The sequence below is a fragment of the Trachymyrmex septentrionalis genome, unplaced genomic scaffold (assembly GCF_001594115.1).
Source record: "Trachymyrmex septentrionalis isolate Tsep2-gDNA-1 unplaced genomic scaffold, Tsep1.0 scaffold22, whole genome shotgun sequence".
Taxonomy (NCBI): domain Eukaryota; kingdom Metazoa; phylum Arthropoda; class Insecta; order Hymenoptera; family Formicidae; genus Trachymyrmex; species Trachymyrmex septentrionalis.
The window spans coordinates 6,140,536-6,152,880 of record NW_017305375.1 but is presented as its reverse complement, the minus strand read 5'-3'; the positions used below and the strand labels follow the sequence as shown (position 1 = coordinate 6,152,880).

The 12,345-nt window shown below is 32.6% G+C and overlaps 1 protein-coding gene across 1 annotated transcript in view; it reads left to right on the top strand.

Annotated features, from left to right (window-relative positions):
- Positions 1-1,227: 1,227 nt before the first annotated feature.
- LOC108748431 (Na(+)/H(+) exchange regulatory cofactor NHE-RF1) overlaps positions 1,228-12,345 on the top strand; it is a 17,972-nt gene continuing 6,854 nt past the window's right edge. The window contains exon 1 of the mRNA XM_018486608.1: positions 1,228-1,905. Coding sequence (XP_018342110.1) covers positions 1,483-1,905 — 423 coding nt within the window. The 5' untranslated portion in view covers positions 1,228-1,482. The remainder of the gene's footprint in view (positions 1,906-12,345) is intronic.

Genomic DNA, 12,345 nt, shown 5'->3' with positions numbered 1-12,345 from the left:
TACTCTCTCTTTCTCTAACTTCCGAATAAATAACACAAGCCGAAAAATATTTTTAATATTGTTGGAACATTTCTAAGTTAAATATCACAAAACTGATGTCGATATCATTTTTTGTTTAGCCGGAAAAAATTAAGAAAAAAGTTACTTCCGGAAAAAACTGTTTTTGCGATTATTTAAAAAACGGGGAGTAATGGAAAAAAACGGACAATGTAGTCGTTTTCAGCGCATCAAAATCCTACGGAAACATCTTTCAAAGTTCAAAGCACAACCCCTTCTAAATTTTATCGGCCCGTGTAATTCATCTCTTTTTAAATACAGAAAAATTATAAAACATCAAGCAACAGACCTACTGTCAGTATATTCAGAATAAACTTAATTTCAGATAAGTAACCGACGCGCATGAGCGCGCCTGCGCGTAGAGCTTTGCAGAGCTGCCGCGAGAGGCGCCATGATATGATCTCCGATCGATATTCATGCTTGTCGTGTATACTTTCTGCTCTGTTCTATTTCGTTTCGTTCGTCAGCGCATTGTTTGAATTTCTTTTTTGTACTTCATCTTATGCTTGAGGAACATGTCGACAAATCGTAATCTCTAAGTGACATACATGAATCGCGTATATACGTGTTAAATGAACTGTTGAACATGTTATAATTAACATGTGAAGTGCGACCTGTGCGATTCAAGTTTGAAAAGGCGTGAACGGTAAGAACGCTCCTCGTGCTTGAGAAACATATCGACAGGCCATAATCTCCGAGTGAATCGTGTATATACGTGTTAAATGAACTTTCTGTGATGAATAATCAATTTGTGAAGTGCGATTCAAGCGCGAAAAGTCGTGAATGGCGAACGGAGCAAAATTCCCAAATTCAAATTTTTCGATCAAGGTAAACTGATTGATCTCTTCTAGTTAGAAGACAAGAAACATTCAATTCGACAAGCTATTAAGATACGCGAAGAGCGCAATTAATGATAACGTGAAGAAGTAGAAGTTAGGAAAGGAAAGAAGAAAAGGAAAAATTTATCGAAAATCATAAGTAATTTTTACAACGCAGTTGGCGCGTAACGGCCGCGGCCGCGCGGGATCGGATCGGTTCGGCGTTTGTCGGCAGTCGGTAGTCAGCACGGCCAGGCACGGTCGGCAGCGACAGTTCGGCACCGTTCGGCACAGTTCGTCACTCCTCGCGTTCGCGCCTGCTCGGCCTGAGTGCCAGTGCTGCCGAGTAATCGGAGTAACGCAGCTAACTTCGTGTCACTTCCCATACGTACTTTGATCGTCGTTTGAACGTGTGCGCGTGTCTCTCTGTTTGTCTGCTACCTTGCGGTGTTTTTCATCTCAAAGTTTAGAATCGCGCGTGACTCTCGCGTTTCGCGCGTTCCTCGGTGTAGTGTGGTGGTGTCTGGCTGTTCGATAGTGGATCCGGCGATAGATTCTTACACGTTACTCCTTCTTGTCCCGTCGAAAGTGAGACCGACGTGACGCGATGTCTTCTTTCAAGGACGATAAAGTGCCGTGCGCCCGGCTCTGCCACATCGTCAAGTGGGACGATTTCAACGGTTACGGCTTCAATCTACACGCGCAGAAGGGCAAGAACGGTCAGTTCATCGGCAAGGTGGACGAGGGCTCGCCGAGCTTGGCGGCCGGTCTGCGTCAGGGCGATCGGATAGTCGAGGTTAACGAGATCGACATCGCGAACGAGACTCACAATCAGGTGGTCGAGCGTATCAAGGCGTTCGCCAATGAGACCAAGTTGTTGGTGGTTGACCAGGAAGCCGACGATTACTTTAGAGAGAACAACATCGTCATCAAGGGTACTATGTCGAACATCAAAGTGATCAAGACGCCGGAGAGGAATCCCAACAGCGTAGAAGATCGTTCCGAAGGCAGCAACTGTTCCGTTGACGAGGTAAGTGCGCTTCCAGCTTTTTTTTTCTTTCTACTCTTGTTATTATTGACTTTATAGGTGTTCCAAATGTGCGATTGTCTTGTATCGAACTTTTTATAAAAATATAGTTTTAGAGAGATAGACTGATTCTTTATAAAACGAAAACATATAAATCGAATTTTATATGTCTGAGTGAATTGCTGACTCTTTTGTTTAATTGAAATCTGTGATTGACATTTAATTATTTTTAATTTTTTTTTTATTTTTAAACGTGATAATTTTCTGAATCGCGATTCAGAAATATAATTTGTCCGCTTTGCGTTCTCTTTCGAATATTCGAAATTTTTTGTTGCTTATAATTGTTATCGTCCCAACAGAAAATTTATACAATTGATTTCTATAGTTAATTATTGTAATTTACTTAATATACGATTGAAGTGGAAAAGTAAAACATAAAGAAATGTGCTGTCAAATAAAACGTTGCTACATTTTCTATAAATTTATATCATATACAAGCATTTAAAAAAACTTTTTTAAATTACTTGATATTTATTTTAAATTTTAACTTCTCAGAATTTATTAAATTTTACTTGAATCGTCAGGGAATATATAAGTACAAAGTTGAAAAACGATTTGTTTTTACTTTTGATGCATGTATAATGGAAAAATGTATAATGGAAAAAAATGTGGTACTTTTATATAAACTCAGAGAGTTTTTTTCATTTTCTAGTTAACTTATGGTTTAGATTTAACGTGATGATAATGTAAAAATTGTATTTTTTAGCCATGATTAGTCACTTAAACTGCTGGTTTGGTAGTGGTAATAATTTTAAGTTACTACAAAATTATTAATTTAGTGATTAACCATAGCTAGAAAAAGCTTTTTATATTATCATCAGATTAAGTCTAACCACTAGTTAATCAGAAAATGAAAATTAAAAATATCATAGCTTTTCTATTATACACATTCTAAAATAACTTTGTACAGTTTTTTTTATTATGGTTGATTAATAATTTTTATAATACATATTGTAGATTCAATTATTGTCGCAAAACGTATGTGCATAATGGTAAATAAATTGTTTTTCCTCTGCAATGATGCATGTATAAATGGAAGATTGGTATTCTTAGAATAATTTAAGAGCTTTTCTTGAAAGATAATTATTAATGAGAAATAGTTATTCGGAATAAATATCTGTGTTGGCACAAATTCGAATTGTAAAAATAACAAGGCATTAAGTGGCTAGCTTGCAAATTACCGACGACTTTTTTAAATATAAATACATATACATTCAAATTCGCGAATTGGATATTCGGGCATGTGGAAGTAATACGAATTGCATTATGGACGAGAAAATTCAGTATATTCGAAAAAATTCGTGCTTGCATTAATTGAAATTCTGATAAAAATGGATAAATTAGAATTTCCTGATTGAATCTGTTATAATTCTAGTTGAGATAACTAGAATTCTGTTTGATATAATTGGAATTTTCTCGTCCATTTTCAGAAATTTTTCACAGTGTAGATAACATTTTATTATTTTGAAAACCAATCCAGAAGATTTACACTAGAGTTACAATAATAAGGAAAAGACTTTTCTTCTTATCTTTGATAATAATTAGAGATAAAGTAAAAATTTTCTTGTATTTGTTTTTCATAAATTTTTATTTAACTCTGTATACTGAGAAAATTGCTGGTTGACAATAAACAAACTAAGAGTGCTGCCATGATTTTAATATTAAGCTGACTAATTTAAAATAAAAGAAAAAAAAATCAGAAATCGATAGCATTGAAGTTGTACTATTTTGTACTACCAAAAATAATTCTATATTATGTGTCATTTCCAAAAAAATAGTAGCGCTGCTAGTTTAACATTTAAGCTGACAGAACCATAAAAAATACAACTTAAGAGAAAAAATTAACTGAATTTGTGTCATTAAAAGTAAGTTAATATTTTGCATGTTTAATATACAGTCTATTCGAGTTCCATTTTGAAATTTTCAGGATTAATTGAAGTGGGAACAATAATATTTTTACAAAATTTTTTAATTGGTGAATTGATAAAAAATATTATAAATAAATGGAAAGTAATAAATTAAAAATAATCCATCCATAGAACAATTTAAGATTTTTTAAATCGGTCTCTTGCATTGTTTTGTACGACTAATGGTTTCGATATAATAATTTGAAGGTTCGCATGAGCGATTATTAATTTCTGCAACTTGCAAGCGTGAATAATTTCACCAAAAAAATCTTAAATTTTTCCCATGGAACACGTGTTTCATATTTTTATCCATAGAATATGTTAGCAAATTAAAAAAAAAAACAAATAAAAATGACGATGTTTCAAAGGTGCTCAGTTTGACGTAAAATGTCTCATAAATTGTAAGTATATACTAATAAGGTAATTTTAAGGAGGAAATATGTAAAATATGAACTTACTTTCAATGATACAAATTAGTACAAATTTAGTTGTGATAATTTTTGCTCTTGTGTTTTTTTATGGTTCTTAAATCCATCTTAAATATTAAACCAGCAGCGCCACTGTTTTCTAGGAAACAGTGACACATAATATAGAATTATTTTTGGTAATAGAAAATAATACAAATTCAATCCTATTAATTTCTGATATTATTTTTACAAAATGAGTACTAAAAATTCTGATAGGTTCGATTTGATTTTGCTGATTTGGTCCTGCTGGCTTTATAAAGCTTGATAATAGATTCTGCTAAAAAATTCTAATTTGTCCATTTTCAAGCAGAATGCTAATTAATGCAAACACTCTTTTTCTAGTAGTGTAGTGAAAATGTGTGAAATATTTCAAGTAAATTAAAGAGGAAAAAAAGAGAGAGGAGAAAAGTGGTTAGCGTGTTAAGATAAACACATCGGTTGATCGGCATCGGTTTTCTTCGGCCGCGAAAGTCCCGGGAGACGACGCGCCCGTACCAAAGGAATCCATGGTATTCGCATGGAATTTATCCGAGTCGCGCCACGGATCCACCTGTTGAATTCGTTGTCGCAGCAGCAGCAGCAGCAGCTGCTGTTGCTCTCATGTTTACGTCCACGCTAGAAAGTGTCTAGCACGCATGCTACGCGTGCAGTACCTTAATAAATTGCTATCGAATACTGACGATAATTTTATAAATGTTTGATATGCATAATCATTAATTTGTTATATTTGATATTTGATTTATAAAAACTTTCTTATTTTTGTTAATTAAAAAATAAAAAAAGTATATAGTTCACATAGTTTTTTATTTTAACGATATTAAATATTATAGGAGTTTTCTATTGTAATCAAATTTTGATTAAAATACAATTTTTTAATTGAAAAATAAGAAAAGTTTTAGTCATATAGGAACAAAATAATATTTATATCCAATTTTTTATATCCAACATTTCTCTCAGCATAATAATACAAGACATCATATTACGATAATAAACGGATCTGTGAAATTAGCAAGACATTCTATTAATATAAAAAAATAATGACAGTTCCAGTAGCACTTTTCTTAATTCTACAGTTCCAGTAACTAGTACTAATTTTAGGTTTTTAGTGTAAAAAATGCGGAACTGTAGAATTACGAAGAGTGCTAACGGAATTGTTTTTTTATATCAATAGAATAGGAAGGGGGGGGGAGGCATGCTAACTTTACAAATCCATATTAATTATATTAAACTGTACGAGAACGATACCTATATTGCATTTTAGCAAAATTTCAAGCACGAATTATTTTTTGCTGAAAATTATTTTGTTTACTATCAAGATAATTATGCAGGAAGTTCAATTTTGATGAGAAATTCTGCAAAAAGTTTTGACATTCTAGCAACCAGCTTGAACATCCTATATAATTATTTTGATTTAAAGAAAATTATTTTTAATCTGTATCTAATTAAATTTTTAGATACTTCAACAAACTCGTTTTTTCCGTGTACATTAGTTTTATTTTTTATATTTTTGTCGGAAATATACATTGAGCTAATAATTACTCGTTAAACGACGTGTGTTTGCCTTGTTATATTTTGTCGTAGCAAACAATATTTAGGTTTTGTAGCGTAGCTTTTATTATATGTAAGCAGGTGCGCACTATTGAATTTGAATACACACATGTCATCGTGTCATAATTAGTTATTTCTCTTCGGAATGGTCTTGCCATCGTTCTGTTCTTTTAGTCATTTCAATGATCGATGTGTTGCAGTAAAAGTAACTGGAATAGAAATTTGACGTATAATAAGGTACAAAAAGGAGATTTGCTCAGACTTTCTCTCCTTACGATATGAAAATTAATTGTATTATAACAATTCATATAATATTAATTGTGAAATTTATTAATGTACTCCATTCATTTTTGGTAAATTATTTACCCGTAAAGTTGTCTCGTTAAATTCTGCACGCGTGAGCAACATAAAATTCGTATTTTATTTTATACGATATTATACTTACTTTAATTCACATTTATACGACGAACGTTACAATCTTAAATATTATATTATTATATTTATGTCACACGAATTTAATTTACAGAAGCGTTTGATATTCGTTCGATATTTATGTACGGTTGCGCGGAAATCAGGTTCATAAATATTTTAAGGGTCGTAATCGGTTCTATCGCGATTTATACTGCCGTAATCACGGCGATAGGAAGCACAAGCACCGAGTCGCATGTATCTTTTACTTGGATCATCAAGTAGAGTTAATGACGCGGCAGGAAGCGATTTAAGTTTGGATCGTCCAAATCCTTTTTCAGGGAAACGGTTATGCAAGCAACGTAACGACGTGCGTATCTCATTTTCCCGAAGTTCATCGAAGTATATCCTCTCTAAGCGATGACGCGTCTCTTCGCCTGCACCGTCAGCTGACTAATAAAATGAGAAATCGCAATTTTTTCCTTCTGCTAATCGTGCCGTGCGATTATTTTGCGCTGATTTCTCACCACACGAGGCGTCACGTTTCTTCCATTATTATCAGTTACACGGAAAGATGCGGCCTCGATCGAAAGATAAAGAATTATGATAATTAAAGTGAGTCACAGTCACACTTCGCTAAAGTTATCGAAAATATTAGAAATATGATTCTAACGTGTTTCTCTTAAATGTTAATAAGATAATCGTCTAAATTATTATTAACCATAATTTAACATTGATTATAAATAAGTATATATTCATCTGTGCATATCTGCAGATATATTAAGATAAAAATTTATTGTAATTGTAATTTATATACGCAGCTCCGTATATTGAAGTCATTATTTATATTAAAGGTGCTGTGTAGCTTTAGTCAAGGCTAAGTATGCGATAAAAATTTTAAGATATTATGACGCTATTTCTCATAAATCATCATTTATAAGCCATATTTTTATCCTGTTTCTGTCGAAATAATTATCTTTAATATTATAACCTTCCTTGTAACATACATACGCTACAATTGGCTTGCATAATCTTTTTATCTTGCGATATTCCTTAATGTTAATCTCTTAAGAAAGGCTTTATTTAATTTCAATTCATGACATTATTAAACTCAAATAACATTATTCGTAATACTTTGTCTCGTGATTTCTATTAATTCCTCTAAAGCTGATATAATTGGGGACATAAAGGGGTTAATTGAGAGGATAAATTGTCACTAAATAATATGCCGGTATTCGCGTTAAGTTATTATTGCCATCTTTCTGTGTGATTATCAGTAACGATATTTTTGTGTTTATTATGACACATTCACCATGCTTACGTGAATACTCAAGTAAATGCTTACCTAAATTAACAATAAGCCGATGATGCCACCGCATCTGTATTTGCTCAGAGCAATAAGACAGAAATGAGGAGACTCGGTTCGTATAAAATGCGCGATGTATGTTAAATGTTATGCATCATCTATGTTTTCCTCTTAGAAAATGTTTTATTTTATCGATCGTTTTTCCTCGTTTCATAGACAATAAAATTGCGTTTTATAGACAATAAAATTTAATTACTGTTAAAGCATTTGATTTGTATCTTTGTATTACAATTAGAGCTATATTTAGATTTCCCCAAGTGTCATTCAGATATTACTTCATCCTTGTTATTTACCGAATGACACCCGGAGAGCATCCAAGTGAGAATCCGAACACGCCCTTGGAGGTGGAAAAACTATTGAAGGACGAATGTGTGTCTATATTCATGACATATCCTTTCTTTTTTTCTAGGCCACTGAATCACATTTGTTGTTCTCGTTATAAGCAGTAATATTAGTCGTTTTGCCTTAACCGTTGCATGAGTGAATTATTTTCAATGTTTCAATTTTCAAGCAGTAATTAATGATCTTATTAACGATCTTAATTAACGATTTTATTAATTAATGATCATATTAATTAATGATCTTATTAACGAAGCGAAATGATACTATATAAATTATATATTATATTACGAACTGCAAAGTATCACGATCGAGAATTGTATCTGTCGTCAAAGCATTAGTTTCAACGCGTTCGCAACTTGTCGTATCGATTTTAATTAGCAGGTGATGTGTCATGCATATATGCGTTCTCGCGTGTCGCAAGCGCGTGTTTATTACGCGAAAAGAATGTGAATAACCTCTATCGCGTTCTCTGAAATACAAGTTGGGTTCAATTAATGGAACGTACGAATGATGGTACGATGTTGCACCATTCCTATGCATCGAGAAATGTTTCGTCCTTGATACATGTTTCCTTCATATTAATTAATAGCTACATATATACAATCGTTATATTAATATTAAAATGGAAATAAATTTCCATAATATATAATGCTAGTTAGGCTATCTTGATTCTGCTGGAGAATTTTTTATATTTGTCTTTTTACTTCTATTTTGTAAAATATTGAAATGATGTTTTGCGTGTATTTGTTAGTGATTTTTAATCCTTTATTTGCAATCATATTTTTGTGCTCCCAATCCAAGTTTTTTATCATTCTAGGATTTAAAAAAATATGGAAAAATTTAGGATTACTTTTCAACATCTCTGTTACATTACCAAATAGTTTTTACATTACCAAAGTTTCTTTATTCCGAAGGAATTTGAAAATAAAATTTCACTTGTATTAAAAAAGTCCCAGATTGCTGACAGAGTTAAATATTATTAATGGTCATTATGTAACAGTTTTTATGTTATCATTGTGTCGTGAAATAATACGTGGTTATATCATCTTAGCACGTGTTTAAAACGCCATCACGAGTCGGCATCATCGCCGCTTCTCGAAGTCACAAGAGTATTCACGAATGTAATCGTACTACGGGGATGAATGAAATATGATTGAATCATGCTGAATAAGCGGAAGTTTTGCTGATTTGCACGTGCTAACGGTCAGTCTCAACCTGTACACAACAATAAAAATTACCGTTTGACATTTCCTGCTTCCGATTGCGTGTAATGACTGACGAGTAAAAACGCTATTTTTCAATGTTTTTAAATAATTTTTTGTTTTAATTAATAAATATTTGAGTAATCGGGAGTTTTATTATTGTTATTGTTATTATTATTTTAAATGATTCACAAAGAAAATTAATACTTTATTATAAGAAAAAAAGTTTTAAAATATCTGTGTATGTGTATATATCATAGTTATTTTTTAAAAGTTTACTTTTTAATATTTATAATAAATAGATGTAAATTTTTGCGAAGCTTTTATTATTGTGAAAAATAAGAAAATTAAGAATTAAGATATATTGTCGACAGAAAATATTTTGATGCATATATTTTTTATGTTTAAGCATTTAATGCATGCAAGTAACTGCAACAGGATAGATCATCGTGTCATACTTGATTCCAGATTTTTGAAAAAGTCGAATCAACATTTGGCGTTATTTTAAATTTGCGACTCGACGATTCGGTCTGCGAAGGATGGAAATGAAAGTGACGACAAATGAGTTATTAATATTCCGCTTGCATGCGTATTGTTGTTCAGACAATAATTCATTTATATTAGAAGCGGACGCTCGCGAGTTGCAGTTTATTCATTTCGTTTAACCCTTTAACATCGCTCGGGATTTCGTCTTGTCAGTGGGAATTAAAAAGATTATAGTACGAAGAGAGTGCATAAAAGAATAAAACCCGTACTACAATTGCATGTGTAGTTATAAGTGTTATTGCAAGGTTATAGTTACAAGAATTGACCAATCATAGTCGAATATTTGACTGGAGTCAATTTTCACAATTACACTCATTTATAACTACTTTTACATAATTGTAGAATAGGCTTAATAGAGAAAAAGCATTGGCTAATTTTTTAGATGTAATCGGAGTTTAGTGACTTCATTCTTAAGATATCTATATTCCTTTTGAATTTCGCTTGCAAAAATAATCAATTCATTAAAATTATTATATTGATTATAAAATATTTGAATTGCTACTTTTCTGTGAGTTAAAACGTTAATAGATAATCACTTCAGACAAATATTTAGGAAATGTTTGAAATCAAATTAGGAGTCAGTTACAAGACATTAGAAAAGCCTGCGGTAATATCGACTAATATTTATCTATTGTGGAACATTCATGTATCTTAAAGTCTAATTATCTTAACGTTTGAAGTAACGTGTATATAAAATAGCATTAAAATCCAGGATGATGTTTCGAATGATGTAAATGCGAAATCGATTATTTATATGGAATAATTTACTTTAATTAAGCGGTATATATAATTACGAAACAACTTGTAACAATCTTATTTACATGAGAACACGAGAAGACGCGAAATTAGCGAAGTTTGTTTCGTAAGCTTTTCCTCTCTTTTGTTAGAGACATCGTCTCTCCCATTATCTCCCCTATCTCTTGTTCTCGTTGATATCATTATCGTAACTTCCACGATTGTTGCATTCTTGTCTCGGCAATGCTTTTACGATGCTTTCTCTTGTATCTCTCGTAACGTCCCACTCAATTCCGCCAGCCAGCTATGAAAATCTTTGCGATTTGAATGTAAAAACTCGCTCGATTTGACGATCGAGCCGTGCTTAATCTTATCCGGCGCTGTCATAAATCTGACATACCTATCATTTTATAATTCTTATATGTCGATTAGGTATGTTCCAGATCACGACGATAAGGTATAAAGTTGCGCTTAATTTTATATACTTATTAGTCCGCGATAGATAAGATCAACGCTTTTAGTATTACAATCAATTTTTTAATTGAAATTTTAGTTCAGTAGATTTCTTACAAGTAAATGTTCCATTTGTTTACTTGAAATCTGAATACGAGAGGGATACGAATATTTTTGAAAACGGGAAGATAATTTTAATAACTCTCGGTTTCATGAAAATCCGTTTTTGATACGCAATACAATAATAGCAGCAGAACTGCGTTCAAGGAGGAAAAGGATCGCTGGAATGGAACGAATTCATGATAGTTACATGTGCGTCTTATCGTGGTGGGGAATGAGTCATTCAAGCTACTGCGGAGAGTTCGCAAAAGTTGTAATAGTTTGCTTTTTTTTTTTTGTAAAATAAATTACAACATTTTGCGGTACACATGGTCAATATCTTTCCCATGTCCGTACATACGCAGAGTATTAAATTATAAATATAATTTGAAAGTTGTTTACAGTTTGAAATAAAACATTTCTGCAACTGATGTAGTTGATCAAATAAGATAATTTCTGCAGGTAAAACATTTCAGGTTCTGTGATTTATTTTATTTTTTTCAATTTTATTCGATGTTTTTCTCGTCGCGACATTTGCACAGCTTTTTCAACAAACATTCGAAAAGTTTCAATACACTTTGCGCTTTAGAAGATATACGTACTCAGGAACATCTGTCTGTTGTTTGCTTAGGCAGTTATCAGTGTACCTGCGCCAGTAACAATGCACGGTTCTCGGATGCAAGTCATTACGCTATTATAATCGCAGGAAATCGCGTTTTTGGAGGACGCGCTGATGTGTTTTATGACATTAATCATCATTTCCGCGAAATTTGAGATCCGAATATTTCTTACGATAAACATCAAGTGAATGCGCGCCACTTTCTTTCGATTAAAAATATCGCTGTCCCTCTCCCTGATGAATTTCCACTTCCGGCGATTTTCACGACGTTACGTAAATTCCGCATTCAAGTAAATTCACGTAAATTTGATTCATTGATTGGCTGCGTCATGGTCATATTACGTATAAATTTGATTTACATATTAGGTGTACAAAAAAGTTCTGAGCTTTCTTTTGTAAAATTCAATCTTTATTTAAAAACAAACGAAAAAATATTAATCAGCGAAATACGCCAAGCTGTTCTGCAAGCTCCTTTTCAGTTTGCGCAGAGTTTATATCCAGCAGTGCTTGCAATTCGTCCGTTTCAATCTTTTCAGGGCGTCCAGCACGCGATTCATCTTTAAGACTGAAATCTCCTTGGCGAAACTTTTGATACCACCTTTTGCATGTTGCATGACTTACAGCGTTCTCTCCATATGCAGCACAAATCATTTCAGTGGCTTCAGCAGCATTTTTCTTCAGATGAAACGCG